Here is a 20473-nt window from a genome sequence, read left to right as displayed (position 1 = left end):
AATCTAGAATGAGAAGATTGTCAGTTTAAGTTTTAATTTGTTTTTTTTTACCAACCCATATTGCAATTACTTTCAAATTATTTTTTGTAAATAAATTCAAAGTAAAAACAAATTGAAAGATTGAAAATCCAAGCTTTCTGTTTTTGAGTCTCTAATATTTGAAAGATGAAGATATAAAGAAATGACAAAATCCAAAACTAACCATTATTGACTCCTAATACCATGAAAGGAAAGAAAAAAGACAAATAAATAAAAGAAAATTCATGTAATTTGATAAACATTAGTATAACATAAAAGATACAAAACTATATAAGGACAAAATAAGACGAGGATCATCTAATGCATAGAAGACAAAGACTGTTTAGTCAGCTTGTTATTGTAAAATATCTAAACATCATATCGTGTAGTCTCTTTGTTCTTACCATACTAGTCTATCGACAAATCTTATAGACCGTCTTGTTTATACCAAAATTTATAGTCTGTTTGTTCAATGTTATAAACAATATAGTTTAGATAATGAGATTGTACTTTATTTTAATTGAAACAAAGTTGTAGGTGTTAATGACAATTTCAATGTAACAGTAATACACATACGCCACTTTTGTGTATTATTTTTACACTAAATTCATCATAATCCTTGACGACTTCATCTTAAAAAAAAACTTAATAGCAATGACTAACGTTAAACAAAGTTGTGCTCAGTGGAACCTCTTAAATTTTTTTTGTTAAATCAAAATTATGTTATGGTATAACAACTTGAAAAAATTTGTGCGTTAAATTGAAATGATATTTAAGAATGACGATTTCTTAAAAATTAATTCAAACACAATTTATCCATTTACGTATTTTTTTTAAAATCTGTCTATTTTGATAATTTTTATTCAAAATTACACTATTATAGTAAAATTTATAATGAATACACAAATTATATATTTAAATATTTCTGTTTTTAGTATACCAGTTCTAAGACATAAATGGCATCACATTATATTTAAAAATTTGAAGAATTTTTTTTAATTATTTAATTGAAGGAAAATGCTTATATTGGTTTTGAATATCTAACAAGTCACAATTCAATTCTAAAAGAATAATTTTTTTGATATTGCTAAAAAACATAAATAAGTACATTTTCCAGATAAATTTATTATTAAAAAGTTATGTTCGAAGTTCCGTTTAATCTTAAATTGTATTTTTAAATTTAACGAAAATTAAATTAAAAAAAAATCAAATATTAAATTATACATAAGGGATTAAAATAACAAATACTTCTTTAATTTAATATATTAAGAAGAAGAAAAAGAGAATGGTAAGAAACAAAGCGCGCGTGAGAGAAGAAAGCGCGTACTTGAGAAAACTTGCAAATGTCGCCACTATGACCCCTCATCATCGCTCACCTGTTAGAACTTCAACCCACTGAGACAGAGAGAGAGAGAGAGAAGCCGCCGTTTCTTCCATTCTCCGCCAAACATCCAACCACCGCTAACTACCACCCAACAACCACAATCCAATTCAATTGAATTAGGGTTTCCACTTCGTGCCCTTTCCATGGAACCCCAACAATCGCTTCCTCCCATGGACGATTCTGAAGACCCTTCCTCCATTTGGGACTTCTCCTACCTCCTTGATTTCAACATCGACGAAGACCACACCAATAACTCTCTCCCTATCTCTTCTCCCTTCAACGACGCTCCCGAGATCCCTAACGACCGGGTCCGAAAGCGTGACCCCCGACTCACCTGCTCCAACTTTCTCGCGGGTCACGTCCCCTGCGCCTGCCCCGAACTCGACGCCAAGCTCGAGGACGAGGGTTTGCCTGGCAAGAAACGCGCGCGCACCGCGCGTGCATCCTCATCCGCCCGATGCCAGGTCCCTGGCTGCGAGGTCGATATCTCCGAACTCAAAGGCTATCACCGCCGACATAGAGTCTGCCTCCGCTGCGCCAATGCCACCACCGTCATCCTCCACGGCGAGTCCAAGAGATACTGCCAGCAGTGCGGGAAGTGCGATCCCCCTTTCATTTACTATCTTCGCCGTCGTTTGATTCAATTACCTCGCTCTGTTGTTAGTTATGTCGTTTGAGATGCGCTTCGATTGAATGCTAGTCTCGCGATTGTGTAGTCTGTGTTGTCGTTTTGACGGTCAACGCTTCGCAGGTTTCATGTTTTGTCGGATTTCGACGAAGGGAAACGAAGTTGCAGAAGGAAGTTGGAGCGGCATAACACGCGAAGGCGGAGAAAGCCCCTGGTGGACTCCGGATGTGCTTCTGTCGTCGAACTTGAAGCTGTTACACAGAATGAGGAAAGCAATTATGATCCGGAAGCAGGAAAAGGTTTATGTTCAGTATTACAGTGTCCTGTTAATGGTTTCATTAATATTTTTTCGTGTTTTTCCTTCATATGACTTGTGATTTTATATTTTTTTGCACTGAGTGGGAAATATAAAAGGCTATGTTTGGATGAACTCTCTGTAACCGCTTACAGGAAAAGAAAATAATAAAATAAAATAGGTTTCTCTGTAAGCAAAAACTAGTTTATATATAAAGTTTAAAACCATATAGACTGTGTTACAAGAATACTGTGTGTTAAGAATGCTCACTGTCTGTGTAATTGTGCATGCATCTCACAGATTGTTCAAATTTGAGTAATGAGATCAACGCCGTAGTAGTGTTGCCCGATCATGAAGATGAGCCTGTTCCGATTCTGAGATCAGCTCCTGATGCCCAGAATGTTAATAGTGATAGTGTTGTGTCTTTTCCTGTTTCGGGTGAAACTCGAGTGAATAGTGGGAACACTTCTAATTCGCCTTCTTATTGTGACAATAAGAGTGTCTACACGTCTATGGTGGGTTGCCCTTCTTGTTTATTGTTTTTGTTCCAAATGTATGATAGTATTGTGGAAGAAATTGTTAACTTTTGCTGATTGAAACTTCACTTGTAGTGCCAAACAGGTCGTATTTCGTTTAAGCTTTATGATTGGAATCCTGCAGAATTTCCTAGAAGGCTACGACACCAAGTATATTAAAGCATTGTTATTGCAGTTTAGTATTTGAATAGTGACAATTCGTTCTGCTGTATACGTCTTAGTAACTGATTAACAGGCAGCCAAATGCATTTGCAGATATTCCAATGGTTGGCAAGCATGCCTGTAGAGTTGGAGGGTTATATCCGCCCTGGGTGCACGATTTTGACCAGTTTTATTGCAATGCCTGACATTATGTGGATAAATGTAAGGGCTCACCTTGATGTTCTTCAATTATGTGTTCCTGTGCATGTTTAAGTGGTCTTGTTACAGGTTACCTGCCTCAATATTGGACTCATTAACTGTATGATTCTTAGTTCTGCTCATTATTCTGGGCAATTTTTGCTAAGTTTTATTGATTGAGATTTATTTGTGCTTTAATTTACCATATAGTATCTGATACGCACTCTCTTTTAATTTGATGACTAGAATTTTATACTTCAACTTAAAAAAAAGGAAAAATTGTTTCCCCTCAGTTTTCAAGTTTTCACTGAATTCTTTTAATATTTTTTAGTGTTTTCTGATTTCATTTTTCTCTTGTTGTGAATCAACCAGTTACGGAAAGACTCTTTGGAATATGTGAACAAACTTGTTGCTCCTGGAAAGATGCTATCTGGAAGAGGGAATGCACTAGTTCATCTAAATGGCACAATCTTCCGTGTTATGAAAGGTTTTTGTTCTTTCGTTTGTTCACTATGTATGTATGGGTGTTTTTATATATTCTTTTTGGTTCATTCTCTTTAGTATTTTATAACCTGATCCTTATTACAATACTGACGGTTTTATAGGGTATTTATCCTCCATCTTGCAGATTTGCATTATTCCTCTAATTTTTCCAAAACAAATTAAATAATACCAAGTTTCTTTTGGATTAGTTTACAAATTTCTTAATTTTTCATGATCTGTTGCTTTATTTAGTTAGGATTTTGAACTATTAATATGTGTGAATTTTATTGCTTTATGGTCTGTAACATACTGGAACACATCGTATCATATCAAGTCAATATCAATTTCCATATATTCAGTCTTTGTTATTTTTTTCTCCCTCATGAGCTCTATCATTTCAACATGCACATTTCAATTGTTACAGATGGAACTTCTGTGACGAAAGTCGAGGTAAACTTGCAGGCACCTAGACTTCATTATGTTCATCCTACATGCTTTGAGGCTGGCAAACCTATGGAGTTTGTTGCTTGTGGAAGTAACTTACTGCAGCCTAAATTTCGGTATGTAATGGACACCTCTTCTAATAATTTATAGTTTTTTATTGCACATAATTATATAATAGACATAACATAATTGAGCATGTTGGTCTACATTTATGCTAGTTAAGTTTAGTCTAGTTTTCAACCAAATCCAATTAAACATCATTGGGTTGGGTTTGTCTGTTTTTATTTAGCAACTCAACCCAACTATAATTGAGTTAGATTAGGTTAGGTCATTGACTTGAGTAATTAAAAAACATTGTTACCTTTTTAACTCTTAATAAAAGTACATTGGGATCAGTATTTTTAATATTATAAGATGTTCAACAATACTTAAAGCATTATTATAAACAATAATTCTTAAAATACTAAGATACTAAAACAATTATCATAAATTCAATTTAGAACTCACTAAATGCGGTCCTATGTGAGCATGTAAGGAATGGGATATTTATTCTAATAGCATGTGTGATATGAAATGTTTACTCATAATATTCATTTGATGAACTACAAAATCGTTTGTAATGTAGTATAACTACTGTACAAATAATATTTTTACTGTTTATTTATTATGTAATTGGATTGGGTTGAGTTCAAAAGTTTGAAATTCATAAATTTGTTACCTTTATCCAATTCTAAATTGGTGCACTTAATGAAACCCAACCCTCAAAAAGTATAATTGGATTGGATAGGGTTGGTCAGGTTTGCCAGTTGTGTATAACCTGCTTACACTCTTAATTTGTGCAATATATATGGTTTTAGCAATGTTGAGGATCTAAAGTTGGGGTTGGATACTTGAGAAAAAAGGGTGTGCGAGATGTGTAATATTTTGGAAGAGGGACTGGAGCATACTTAGGTCTCAATGAACCCAAAATCTAAGTATTTTTTGTGTCCTATATTCAGAAATACTATTAACTTGAAATTGGGTTCACATGTAATTGGTCGCTGGTAAATTTGTAACATTGTTTTTCTCCTATACATGTTTTAGGATTAATTTGCCTTTATATTTTTTAAAAAGTGGACTTGAAGTCTAACTCAATTTCACAAATTGGCTTAAAAGGCACTTACATGTATACTATAATTTTACCATATCTCAATTCAATGTTGGATCTCCAATAGACCATCTCACGTCAAGGACTAGACATCTTTAGAATGGGAATAAGTATTTATGGACGGTCCAATAGCGAGTAACATGATAAGTCCAACAAACATCCTTAGGATAAATCTTGGCATCATCTTAAAAAGTGAACTTTAAGCCTAATTCAACTTACAAAACTAACTTATAAGATAAGGTTTTCGTCCACTTATATACTATAATTTGGTCAATGTAAAGTAACCATTTCATGCTATTGTCTCATCCTGGTTATAGGGACTGTTTTAAGTTACAGGAAACATACTTCTTAAAATCAAGATCAGGAAATCATTACATAGATTGTTAGATCTTACAAGATTCATGAAATACATATATATGGTATACATTCATATATAGATGTATATAAAGTAGCATAAATAAGAAAATAGGACCTTATTCAACCTTCAAACACTTAATTGAACTTAAATTCAAAATCATAAGAAAGTAAACCAACACAAAGAGACATGAACAAAGAACCCCACAAACCTAGTAATTGCAGCAAACAGTGAAGCCACAAGATAGAGAACCCAGGAGATTCTTGCTGTTGCATTAAACAGAACGAGATGGGTGTGACAACAAACAACAAAAAGAGGTCACAAGCTTTGCAGTTGCAGCAGTTAGTGTGAGAGATGAGAGCAAGATGAAGTGGGCGCGAGGGAGATGAAGGGTGATTCAAAGAGATGAAGCCAAGGATTAATTTCAGGAAGGAATAGAGATGAAGGCACATGAATTTGTTCAATGGAAGAAGCCATATGGTTTGTGCTTTATTTTTGGTTTAACATGGGTTTTATGATATAGGGCCATAAAACCTGACCCACAAGCTAAAAGAAAACTCACAAAAAGGGTAAATTCCACGGTTGTGTTTTGATCTTCCTTGATGATCCTTAGTGTTTCTGCAGTTTTGATCCTTAACAAAATTGAAATCATAAAAGGGGCTTGCCTTCAAAAAAGTGAAGTTTGAGCTCATTTATAACTTACATATTTTTCCATTTATGAATTCGTTTTTAATTAATATTTTAACTTCATCAATGCTTTTCTGATAATCTACAAGCAGAAATGTGTTGAATATGTGGTATGTGGAGTAATAAATAAAGAAATAACAAAGACTACTAAAATCTCCATCAACAATTTAAATAAAGGAGTTATTGATAACATATGACACAGGGATATGACAATTTTTTTGAAATATAGGATATGACAATATTTTCAAAATATAGGATATGATACGTTAACAAAAGTTGATAAAATATTTTATATGCAGAATATTGGTAAAGAAAAAGACGTTGATTATTTCTCATTAATTCATAACCATGGTGATCACAATTTGTAAAGATATTTGTGATCATAACAAAAATACTAGTTTCTGCCAATATCATAACCAACCTTGATTAAATGCATTAATAAAAACATCTTGGATAGAATTCAAAGTAAGCATCGTTTCTGTACAATAGCCTATAATTCCAAAGCATCATTACTAAATAAATGTTTTATGTTAATTGTACAATTCTCCTTTTCCCATTACCAGTATTGAGAAAAAAAAACTTTGGTTCATCAAGAGACAACACTGTCAATTCAAGAAGTCTAAAACCATCATCAAGTGGATCATGTATATCTTTCTTTTCATTAAAGTCAAAGATTGGAATGCACATAAACCAAATCTTGTCTTTTTCGGATCCATTTTGTTTCTCTTCAAAGAATGAATAAAGAAGGAGTATGTACTTTGATTTCTTTTACAAGAGTTAGGAAGGGCTTCGTTGAACAAGAAGCTTTGAGACAAACCTTTTGAATACTTTTCAGATACAAATCCGAAAATCCCAGTTTTTATTTTAAAATATGAAGAATGGATTCTTTTTCTTTATGTATCTGGAAGTATTCAAGGAGAATCGGTGTCTAACACTGGTATCACAGTGATACTTTTCCATTTTTTGAGTATATGGGCTTCATAGTTCACAGGCTATCAGTGTAATGCCTGAACTTGTCTCATTTAAATAATTGAACCCAATGTCAAGCTTGAGTTTGTTTATCTAATTAAACAAACGAGTTTGGTTGAGCATTTAACAAATCAAATTTGAATAGTTCACAAATAACCATTTATACCCCCTTATATATTTTTTATTTTGAAATCTAAGTTGTGTATATGGTTATAGCCCCAGAGTATGGAAAATGTGCAGTATGTGGCACTAACCTTGTTACGACAGTTTTTCTATTTTTCTCCAATCTCAATTCTGTTAGCAAATGTAATGTGATATGCTTTTACACTTTATTTTATTTTAGTTGATATATTCTTATTTTGTATCATCTTTGTACAGCTAATTTAGATTATGGTTCATTTATCTATGCGTTTTTTTTATAGTATTGAGGTTCTCACTGTGACAGGCTGCTTGTATCATTTTCTGGAAAGTATCTGAAATGTGAGTATTGTGTACCGTCTCCACATAACTGGACCGAAGAAAATATTTCTTGTGCTTTTGACAATCAGTTATACAAGATATATGTCCCTCATACAGAGGAAAGTCTCTTTGGGCCTGCATTTATTGAGGTAGTAATTGATCTATCTTTCTGTTTGCTTTATGTGTGTATATCTGGGTTGTGCTATAAAATCATAAAAAAAAAGGAAAATATATTTTCTCAAATATTAGGGTAGAATAGAACTATTTTATTGCTAAGAGAACATCATACACACACACAGAAGATTGGAAAACTAATTTTGGAAATATAGCAGCAACACTTAATGTAATCGAATCCTTATGTTTTAGGGTTATTATATAATCAGATCCCTATTATTCAGGGATATAATCATATACCTATTATTCGGGATATATTCAGATCCCTATTATTCAGGGATATAATCAAATCTCTAATATTCAGGGACATAATTTTTTCCCTATGATTCAGTGATATTTACCTTATACACTTTGTTTATAATCTGCTAAATATGTTGTAATAAAATATGATTGCTGACACTCCCACTCAAGCTTGTGAATATGCATTTTCCATTTTCAGCTTGGAAACAATCCTTTCATAGTTGTTGCTATTCAACCCCTTTGTTAGAAGGTCTGCAAGGTTGTCTTGAGAGGAGACATATGGAATGCAGATTTGACCACTCTTCAATTTTTCTTTAATAAAATGCTGATCAATTTCAATGTGTTTGGTTCTATCATGTTGCACATGATTATGTGGTATGCTAATAGCAAATTTATTATTACAGTAAAGTCTCATTGATTCATTCCACTTCATTCTGTCTTCCAAGATGATTTTCAGCCATAGTAGTTCACAAATCTCTTGTGCCATTGCCCTGAACTTTGCTTCGACACTGGATCTCGCTACCACATTGTTTTCTACTCTTCCAAGTTACAAGATTCCCACCAAGTAAAGTACAATACCTAGCAAGTATATCTCCTATCCACAATTGACTCAACATAGTCAGCACCTGTATATACTCCAAGATTTACATTCCCATTTCGTATTGAACAAAATTAGCTTGCCTGGAGTTCCTTTAAGATATTGTACAATTCTTAGTGCAGCCCATAAGTGAATCTCCTCTGGTTGGTGCATGAACTGGATGACTAGGCTCACTGCAAAGTTTGAGACAAATATGAGTATGCCACCTAATTTTTGGTACATTTCCTTGGCGACAAAGGTATCTTCTTATGCAAGGTTACTTCAATTCCCGAAAAATACTTCAATTCCCAAAAAATACTTCAATTTTCCCAAGGTCTTGATTACAAACTCCTTGGCTAGATTCTGGCTTAATAGTTGCTGCTCTTTTTCATCATCACCTGTCACTATAATATCATCCACATACACTAGTAACACTGTTACTCCCCCTTGTGTTTAACAAACAACATGTAGTCTTTTTGGCTTTGTTTGAAGCCCAAACCTGTCATAGTTTTAGTAAACCTTCCAAACCATGCTCGTGGTGATTCTTTTAGTCCTTACAATGCCTTTTTCAGTTTGCAAACAATATTGGTAGCATTATTCCACCATATCCACATAACAATTCCATGTAAATCTCTTCTTCAAGTTCCCCATGAAGGAAGACAGTTTTTACATCAAATTGTTGCAAGTTCCTACCATAATTAGCCGCTAGAGATAATATCACCCTGACTGCATTCATTTTTGCATTTGGAACAATTTTTTCCAAGTAATTAACTCCATAAGTTTGAGTGAATCTCTTAGCTACTAACCTTGTCTTTTCAATGGATTTGTCAACCTTGTATTGTGTTTTTATAGTATTTGCATCCTACTAGTTTTTTTTTTTCTTTCATTTTGGTAGAGTATCCAATTTTCGAGTATCATTGTTTTCTAGTGCCTCCATTTCAAGTCCATGACCAATTTCCATTTTTTCTCAGTCAATGCCTCCTATAGAGAGATAAGGTTTTGTTTTAGGGTTTAGGCTTGTAAATAAGGCTTTATGAGAAGGTGATAAGTGTTTAAAGGATAGATAAGTGGTTATTGTGGCTTGGTGGTAGATTTTGTAGTCTCTTTCCTAAGGGCAATTTGAATGTCTATAAGTTATACACAATCAAATATTCTTGGAATGAGTTTATTTGATGTAATCACATTGGGATATGAAGAAAGACAAAACCTCCATATAACATTTTGAGACTATAACACTAGAAGATAGTCTATCAATTAGATAATATACAGTAAGAACAACCTCCCCAAAAAGATTTATGAACCTTATGTCAAAATAGAAGAGTCCGTGTTTGGTCAATTAAGTGCTCATTTTCCTTTCATTAATCCCATTTTGTTGGGGTTTTTGACATATAATGATTCATGGATGATACTCTCCTTACTACAAAAGAATTTAAGTTCATGATTAAAATAATCTGACATTATCTGATATAATCCTCTTAATGCTGACACCAAACTAATTTTTTACCATTGAAAAAATCACATTGAACAATAGAGTTGACTTCAAATTTTTGTTTTAGAAGGAACAACCATGTAACCCTTATACAATCACCTTTGAAGGTAATGAACCAATAAGCATATTTCAGGACCTTACACATTAGTATGAATTAAATAGAAGAGAGAAGTGCTCATTTTATTATTGATTGGAAAAGGTACACACTTGTGTTTGGCAAGTTCACACACTTCACAATGAAGACTCTCCACATCTAATTTATAAAGGGAAGGAAATAACAATTTTATGACTCTATAGGAAGGATGACCAAGACAACAATGTTGCAGAAGGACCTTTTCTCTGGTAGTCTTTATTAAATTAGAGGAAGAGAAAAAATGGCTAATGTTGTTGTGTAGTTTTGGGGGAAGATTTGTGTTTCCAAATAATAGAGGCCATTCTCTAGCATGTCCAATAATCCTCCCCAAATGCTTGTCCTACAACATACAAACATTATCATAAAAAACAACACTAAATGATAGGTTTAAAGAACATTTTTCAAGGTTATAGATAGGTTTGTTTTAGCTTCTCCTTGTCTTGCTATAGTGATGGAAGTGCCATCTATTGTGAATATTTTGTTATCATTGGGGCAAGGTGTAGGAGGAGAAATTTTTAGGTAGAGGTGTCATGTGATCAGTGGCACTCGAATCCGGTATCCAATTTTTGTTATAAAATCTATCTGAGACACTGAGTCCAACATCAAAAGGAAAATTTTCAAATGTACCTAAATATGAATATGTTAGATAACAAATATCTGTTGGTTTATCAAATTTTTTGATGAACAATATCATTTTCCTTATTTCATCTTGATTTGGTTGTATCAATTCTCTTATGTTTTCTTCCTTAGTTTCAGCTACTATATGTGCATGTCCTCCCTTTCTTATGTTGTCTCCTTTTTTCCCCACTCCTTGTCTTGGTTTTGGGGGGGCTCAATCTCTACTAGGTGGCTTTCCATGTAGCTTCCAACATTTTTTCACGAGTGTGACGATGTTTGTAGCAATAGGTACACCACACTCCTTCATCTTTGTTCTCCATCTTGGTTATTCCTCTCTTTTTCCGTTTTACCATCTTGGTTGTGGCCTCAGTGGTTATCATGGCTGAATTTACACAACTGGAGTTTTTAGCATTAATTCCCTTATACTTTCTTCACTTTTGACCATAGGCACACTTCATTAATTCTTGGAACTTTATTTTTTCCAAGTATCTGAACCCTCACCTGATCAAAATCAAAGTTAAGCCCCACCAAAAAACCGTAAACTCTATCTTGCTCAATATATTCTTTTAGCATTACTGAATCTGCTGGGCATTTGGGTTTTTTGACCCGGTAATGCTCTAACTCCATCCATGATGATTTCAGTCGATTGGCATACTCTGTATTAGTCTTGTTTTGTAGCCACAATTTTCACCTTCACCTCATATTTGGGCAGCATCTTTAGCTTTGGATATGTCTGCTTTATAGGATTCCATATTTCTTTTGCAAATTAAGAAACATGCAAGTATCACTTATCTTTGGGATCATTGAGTTCCATAGCTACACCATGATCACAGAATCCTCTTTTTCTCATTTTGTAAATTTGGGATCTTCCTCGTTTGGGGCATCATCACTGAAGTGGCTAGCTTTCCCTTTTCTTTTTAAAGTGGTATGAACAAGTTGAGACCATTTTAAGTAATTTTTTTCACTCAATTTGTATGTAGTGTTAAGATTCTAAAGCTCTCCATGAGTATGGGATTTATTTTCCCCTATTTCAGTTGTGTCAATTGAGTTTGCATGGCTGCAACAAGGCCAATGTAATGAATGACGAGATAAATCATGAAACAATCAAGGCTACCTTCAAAGAGATGATTGACAACAATGAAGGTTGTCGTAGTGTTGTTAAAATCACAAGTATACTCGCATACTCGCACAATTTAGTGAGTTTGGAGGCCAAGCTGAGGTGACTCGAGCGACGGATCAGAATCGGAGGGAATCGGAATGAGTTGCCGTGCGGCCTTGGAGGATTGCTGGAGCTTCTCGATCCTCTGCGTGATTTGTGAATGACCATTTTTGGTAAAAAAAAATGGTGCTTCGTGGCCCACTTGTCCAGAATACAACCCAAAACGTAATCCTCTGTTAGGTTAGTAAGAAATTCGAAAGGAAACCCACAAACCTTCACTCGCTCTCGCCACCACTTGTTGCTGCTACCGTCGTTGTTACCCTCGTGGTTGCCGTAGTCGCACTTCGCAATCGCGTTTGCAAATGTGCTCGTGTTCACAATTGCGTTTGCACCTATGCAAAGCGATCTTATTCGCAATTGCGTTTGCAACCGCCGCTTGCTCTCCTCGCCGTTCGCCGTCGCTTGCTTCGTCGCTCGCCGCTGGTCGCTTACCGTTCTCTGTTACGTTCTTCTCTGACCTTCTACTTCTCTCTGGTAGCCTTGTTTTATAATGGGAGCAAGCGCTGAGGGTGCAAGAAAAAGATTTCCTTGGATAATTAAGTGTATTAAACATTCCTGAATTTATTAATTATTTTATATATCAATATTTTACTAATTATGAATCTGTTTTTAGTTGTGTTGTAACTCTTACGACTCGAATTATGATCCTCGAATTACGATGTTTTATCTCCTTTTCGATCCTCGAGTTTAACAACGTTGGGTTGTCGTCTAGGATTTTGGATGTGCAGTTATAGGTGGCTCTCAAGATTTGAACTCTCTGATACCATCTCAAATATTAGAGTAGAAAAGAATGATTTTATTGCTAAGAGTACGTCATATATATATATATATATATGCAAGATTGAAAAATTAATTTTAGAAATATAAGAACTGCACTTAATGTAACCCCTATGATTCAGGGAGATCCCTATGATTCAAGGATATTTACGTTATATACTTTTATTATAATCTGCTAAATATGGAATAGTAAAATATGATTGCTCACATATTTTTTAATGACCACAGCTGGGTACTTTGAGCTTAAAAGATCTTATAATTTGTTTTCCATGTTTGGTCGGTAACTATTTTTGTTTGTACTTATTTATTTTTCTGATAACTAAGTTGCGGAAGATCTCCATACCAAACTTACCAAACTATATCATTCTTATAGAATCCCTCTCTGGTGTTGAATTCAGCACCGTTATATTGGTTCTTTTTATTAGACTAGTTGTGACTAATGGCTACAGTGATTAGGAGAATTATTGATCAATTAGGCTACACTGATTAGGAGAATTATTGATCAATTAGGCTATAGTGATTAGGAGCTTTGAAATCCAGAATTTTACTAATGCTTTATTGATCAATTAGTGATGTCACTTGATCTGCCAATGTAAATCTCGCCGTTATATCATGGATTATCATTTTCTTGATGATAATAACATCAAATTAAGATAAATTGTCTTCACCTTTGATTTAACGTAATATTAATTGTTGATTTGTTTACAAGTTTGATTAATTTTCATTTATAAATGCTTCACGTCAACCTCAAAGAACTTTTTTTAAATTGTTGCCTTTTTGTCAGTTCATATTTCTTACCCTCTTATGTTTTCTTATGATGCTTTTGCCTTTTGTAGGTGGAGAATGAATGCGGTTTATCAAACTTTATTCCTGTACTCATTGCGGATAAAGAAATTTGTTCTGAAATGAAGACACTGCAGCAAAAATTAGATTCATCTCTCCTTTCTAAACAATTCCGGTCTGCATCTGGTGGTTCTATCTGCAGCTCGTGTGAAACATTTACACTTAGTCACACATCGTCAGACTTACTTGTAGATATAGCATGGTTGCTTAAGGACACCACTTCAGAAAATTTTGACAGAGTGATGACAGCTTCACAAATCCAAAGATATTGTCATTTGTTGGATTTTCTGATGTGCAATGAATCAACAGTCATGTTGAAAAAAATATTACCAAATTTGATAATCTTGACAGAAAGCATGAAATCCAATTTTTTGATTAATAGGACGAGTTATGTTGATACAAGGCAACTCCTGAATCACATACATGATGCTCAAATTGCCATATATCAGAAACATCAGAAAAATGGAAGTATAATTACGCTGCCTGAAATGGAAAGCCTTAAACTTGAACAAGGCTGCTCCCAAGATAGCAAGATCGCAACTAACAGTCAGGTTAGGGCTAATAATTTCCTTCAGGTTTTTCTCCATGATGATGAAATATGAACGCATTTTGAAGTTTTAGATTAAGATGCTTTAATTTTACTTTATGATCATTTTCTTGCTATATAATGAAAGTAAATTGATGCACCTGGTATTAATATAAGTTGGCTAACTCTTGTGCTATAAAGTAGTGGCAACTGCAATCGAATTTTTAAGAGACTTTTAACTGTTTAAGTTGAGTAAAATTTGATAACATGGAACTTAGAAGTTGAGGTGTTGGTATGTTTATTTCATTGACAAATGAATTTATCGTATTATTAAAGAGGTCGCAATGATTGTTAGTAAGAAGGAAGTTGTTAACATGTTAAAAGTGGCGAGAACATGGGTAAGATTGAAAGAAAACAAAAGGGAAAGAAGACCGAAAAAGAAAAGGTGAAAAAGGAAAAGAAATAATAGTCAGGGTTACTCATTGAAATATAGAAGCAATCAATGATCACCACTCTTTTTTTGTTGGTTAACTAAGGAAGCAGAATCAGCTCAAAGAGTGTCGCTTTTGAGATTATGTTTAACTTATTACATTGCACCCTATTATCATCCATTTATCCTGAATTTCTTTTCTTTTAACTTGAGCTTTAAATTCATTTCTTCCATGTGATATGTTTAGCTCAATGATTAGACACGAATGAATTACTGTGTCAGGGTGACATGACATTTTTTTTACAAGGCCCCTTAGCGTCGTGTTCCAAATTGGAAGGGTGTTTTTATTGAATAATGTTAAAATAGTATAGTAGGAACTTAGTAACTGAAGGGGGAATGAATCTTTCAACCTTTTCACTTATTAGATTATGTTGGCCCTAGATCAAATAGCTTTGAAGAAGAGTAGACCTCGATTCCCATTCCCCAAACCTTAAATTAGATTTACGGCTTCTCAAGTGCTACATTATCTATTAAAAAAATGGTTTTATGTATGCGCCATAACATTTTATAGAGAACTATGACTTCAATTCTAAGCTAAAGAATTGTCTTGAAATCAATCAGTTCTTTCTGATTACTTCAAGTCCAAAGCTAATTTTTTATTACAATTGCAACATATGTCATCAATATTCAGCCGATGTGGCATTTTATCCCCACTTGGTATTATGACTTGCGATAGTTTGTAAGATCAAGTGACACTGCACTAGCAACTAACATACATTTGCTACATGGATTTTTGTTTTGCAGGGAATCCTGTCAAGAGCAGATGCAAAGTGGGGAGTACTGAAAAATTTAACTTCTAATGGCAGAAAAGAAAGAATACCTCTCTTGAAGAGAGAGATTATAATGAATGTGGAAGAGTTGCCTGAAAGATATGGTCGTGGATGTTTAGGCAGAGGGTTCTTAACACCTCGACCAGCTATTTTTGTGATTGTTTCAATTGCTGTTTGTCTTGGAGTTTGTGTAGCCGTCCTTCATCCAGGAAGGGTTACTGAGTTAGCAGTATCCGTTAGAAGGTGTTTATTTAACTATTAGTGGAAGCTTCAATTTTTTTGTACTCCTAGTTCGTACATATTTGTTGTAACACTGAATAAATATACATCGGAATCAGAACAATTAGGTTGTTTATTGCGTTCCAATTGAAATCCAAGGTTTCTAATTTGTGATTACCACCAATTTTTTTTATATATGCTTAGTTAACTTTTTAATCTTTGTAATGAATAATTCAATTTTGTTAATGAACTATTCTCTTTTTAATTGAAGGGATTTTTCGTATAATTTCTGCTCCATATATAGTACCTATAGCAACATTATGTGTATAATTATTTTAATTTTGAGTAGTTTCAGAACTAGTTTGATTATATCTCAGCATTAATGATTACATAAAACAGTTCAAACATCTATTCTATTTCATTAAGGTTTAAATATGTGTTTATTCTTATAATTTTTAGTCTCTACAAGAAAATAAATTATGAATTTTAATTATCTGATAATATATATATATATATATATATTTTTTTTTAATCCTTATCATTAGTTTATGGTTATTTTAATGTTAAAGAGGACTAAAAAAAAAACTAAACTAACAAATTTTTTTACCAAGACTAAAGTAAGACACTTATATTAAAAGACTATCAAATTGAGTATGTCAGTCTAATATATTACTTTAGTCTTGGTAAAAAAAATTGTGAAAAAAAAAGTCTAATATATTATCTATATCTTAGGATTACTTACATTTTATTAAGTAAACTTTTAAAATATCTAAAATTTGCACTTTGTCCTTTAAATGGAAATAATCGCGTTATTATCAAAAGAATGGTTAACATTTGTAAAAGAAAAAATAGAAAAAAAATTTCAAGAAAATGTAGTATGTTGGACAACCACACCTAAAAAGGTGAGGAAGTCATTATCAACTTTTTTTTCACTAAAACTATGTTTAGATTCTTAAATTAGATAAAATTCCACTTATAAGATTCTTATATTGTTATATAGTACAAGGATATGTTTTTTTAGTAAAAGGAGGGTGAAATTCAATACACTTGTTTTGCAATTTAGAGTAAAAATTTGTCAAAGATGTTTGTAAAGTGTCTAATGAAAACAAATAAATAGTTTTTGGCTCCAAATACCTAAATGCCAACATTTTTCCCCCCAATGATATGTTATATCTTGTAATAGATGACTAGGTCATCTTCTAATACAATAATTCGAAATATATGAAAATTTGAAAGTTATTTAAGTGTAGTTTATGATATATTGCTAATTGCTTATCTTTTAGATCCAAGGTGCATAATGGACTTGCTAAAATATTATTTTAAGAAATTAAATGATATTATTATGATTTGGTTGTATTAGCCATGTGTTATGATTTGGTTTGAGAATAACAATAAAAAAAAGAAACTTCTTATAGTTCTCTCACCATTGGAGGCAAGAGATCATATTCACAAAGACACGAGTGAATTTTAGTGTTTAATGCTAAAAAAGATAAAACTTAGTTTATGAAATAGTTGGATCATTAAGATAATTTACAAATTAGAATGTATTTTCATATTTTATTATGGTGGAAACTAAATAGGTTAAAATATCTAATGGTCAAATATTAAGTTCTCTGATACTAAATTTTTATTAAAGATGTTATAAGTTTACACTAATAATTCCTTCAATTTCTTTTAAATGTGGTCTATGTTTTTTTAAATATTCTTAAAAAATATAAATGAATAATTATAAGATTCTCTATTTTAATCTTATTTATTTATACCCATAATAAAATGATTAAATATAAATAATAATAAAAATAATTATTGTTATATTGAAATTTAAAAATGACATTTAAATATAAATATTTTTTTTAAACTGATAGTTAAAAAAACAAAGAGAAGTAATAATGAATGATATACTTAACATATGATATACTTAACATATATATAAATAAATAAAACTATTCTGTTATTATCAAATTGTCCCACATACTATATTAATATAAATTAACAATGTTTATAGCAATAGTTTAATTTCATTACATTTTTCTCAAGTAATAATATCGTAGAACGTTGAGTCTTCATGGAAGAAGATGCATGTGACTTTATCATCCTAGTTTGAATCTTCTTATTTTCCACACATTAATAATTAGTTATTAAATTAATGTTTCAATAATTGATAGCATACTTACAAACACTGAATAGCAAATCAGACACAGTACATTATGCATAATATAATACACCTAAATTGTTGAAGCACAATTAGGACCATTACCTTTGACCATGTCCTTGCCATAGAAAAACAACAACATAAGATACATACGAAGATCCTCGACAAAACCTTCTTCATATTTCAAATACTTAATTTCAGACACATGATGTAAACATTACTTTATATCACTTTCTTGATGTCCTAATACATTTAAAATTCTCACTTAACAATTGAGGTTAATAATAATGTATAGATATACTTTCACTATTTTAACCTACCAAGTAATTTTTAAAAAGCTACTATATATAAACTATAAAATAAGAAATATAATTGTCTTAAGAATACTATTATTCAATCCTAGTAAATTGTTGTAAAGAATTTGAAGTTGAAACACATAAAATCATAAAAAAGATATTTAGTTATTTAAAATTGGACTTCAAGTTACAAGGGTTAACCTTGTGAAATGTTTGGGTAGTTTGCGCGAAATCTTGTATTAAAATTTCATGTTATTATATATATATATAATAATAATAATAATATTTAAATATAATAATTTACATTAAGAAGTTATTGATTAGAATAATATTGAATTCTGTTTTTTAAATGAAGTGTGTATTTAGATCTCATAAATAAATAAAAAAGTAATTGAATCGGTATGAAAATTGTCAGCAGTTTGTGAATAGATATTAGTTATACACAAAATCACTAATTATAGAATTATAATAAATGTAATAGTTTATGTTGAATTTTGTGCATTTAAAAAATAAAGGGTTAAGAGATTAGAATGTTAAAATATTTAATGTTATAATATTATAATATAATCAACATTTGTCATATAAAAAAATATTAAAAATACTCATATTAAAAGTTTCTTAACTACAAATATATTGGAGATTTAAAATTTGTATTAAAAAAATAATTTCGCGTTATTATACTATTAATTTAATTTATGAACTTTGTAATGAGACGAAAAATATATCTAATAAAAAAATTAAAAATACGTGTAGAGTAATACCTTATACGGTATGAAGTTAATAGAGTGGACGTAGATGAAGCAGTGCAATTTGTTTATTCATTTGTGCCAAAAGTTCATTATTCATGTACAGCTATAGTACTATTAATTTAATTTCTGCAATTGACACGAGACTTTGTCTTATATCACAAGTGCATGCATGCATAATAAAATTGATACTAAAATATAAGAATATTAATAATAAAGGGAAAAGTTATATGACTCTCAATTTCAGCTTCAATTTTAGTCGTCGGGCTTAATCATTGATGATATAAATTAAGCATAAACATAATTATTTATTTCCTTTTTTTATATAATTAAAAGTTTTTTTAAAGATATAATATTTGTTATTTTTAAATTACTTACGAGATTTTTACTTTTACCTTTTTTTTTTTCATTTCTATGTCACTGTAATAAATGAATAATATTATAATACTCTCAACTATTAAAAGAACATTTAAATAAACATTTTTTTTCAAAGATTTGTTAGTTAAAAGGTTACAAAGAGAGTTCCATTCTAAAGCAATAGTTTTATTAGTTTTTTTTTATTTATATAAAAAAGCAGGCTCTTTATATTTTTTTTAAGTAATTTTTTTTCAACAATAGTCCTACATTACCATTTGATTCAAAGGAAATATAAAAATAGTTGAAAGACTGACTATATTTATTAGTTTCTAAATTTGGTAAAAAAAAATTTGGTTACTAATTAGATAAGAAACTATTTAACAATAATAGAAACTAATTTAGAAACTAATTTTTTTTAGTTTCTAAAATGATATCTAATTAGTTATTATTGTAACTAATTATTTTGATATCTAAAAATGAGTTTCTATTTCATGATTTTCTTGTAGTGTATAAAACACTTTATCCTTGTAATATAAAAAATACTATATAGTTGAATTAATATGATTTTGATCTCTTAAATTAGAAAATTTTTTATTTTAAAAATTAATTTTAATTTCTAAACATAACATTTGAAAGACTAATGTAATTTTTTTTAAGTATATCAACAGTACATTTGACAACCATACTTTGCTTTTCAAATATATTAAATATATTAAATTTTAAAAACTAAAACAAAATTTATTTCAAATTTCAGATTCTAAAAGAATTAAGTCTTAGTTTCTCTCATCGAACACTTTCATTATTAATTTACATTTGGGATTAATTTAGAATATGTAACCGTTAAAAATGATTTCTTAAACTTGTTATAGTATGAACTTTACATAAAATTTAATGAGATATAAAATAATGTAACTTTTCCATTCTCTTATATCAAGATTTTTCAACTTATGCATGAAACTATATATTTATGTATAGTTTCACAATGATCCAATAGCAAGTAACACTAGGTTTAATATAAACTCTCTCGTTAGGATAAGTTTTAAATGATTCTGATACATTATTAGATCGTGAACTTTAAGACTAACTCAATCTTACAAAATCGA

The 20473-nt window shown here is 31.3% G+C and overlaps 1 protein-coding gene across 1 annotated transcript; it reads left to right on the top strand.

Moving 5' to 3' along the window:
* Positions 1 to 1308: 1308 nt before the first annotated feature.
* On the top strand, positions 1309 to 15996 carry LOC137832331 (squamosa promoter-binding-like protein 7). The gene is made up of 10 exons (XM_068640433.1): positions 1309 to 2000; positions 2154 to 2329; positions 2626 to 2840; positions 2937 to 3011; positions 3117 to 3224; positions 3573 to 3687; positions 4108 to 4243; positions 7731 to 7893; positions 13808 to 14365; positions 15575 to 15996. The coding sequence occupies exons 1-10, from the start codon at positions 1546 to 1548 to the stop codon at positions 15860 to 15862; spliced, it is 2289 nt and encodes a 762-aa protein (XP_068496534.1). The 5' UTR covers positions 1309 to 1545; the 3' UTR covers positions 15863 to 15996.
* The last annotated feature ends 4477 nt before the right edge of the window (positions 15997 to 20473 follow it).

Source organism: Phaseolus vulgaris, chromosome 6, assembly GCF_000499845.2.
Source record: "Phaseolus vulgaris cultivar G19833 chromosome 6, P. vulgaris v2.0, whole genome shotgun sequence".
Taxonomy (NCBI): domain Eukaryota; kingdom Viridiplantae; phylum Streptophyta; class Magnoliopsida; order Fabales; family Fabaceae; genus Phaseolus; species Phaseolus vulgaris.
The sequence above is the reverse complement of the archived record's forward strand: the minus strand, read 5'-3'. Positions and strand labels throughout refer to the sequence as shown.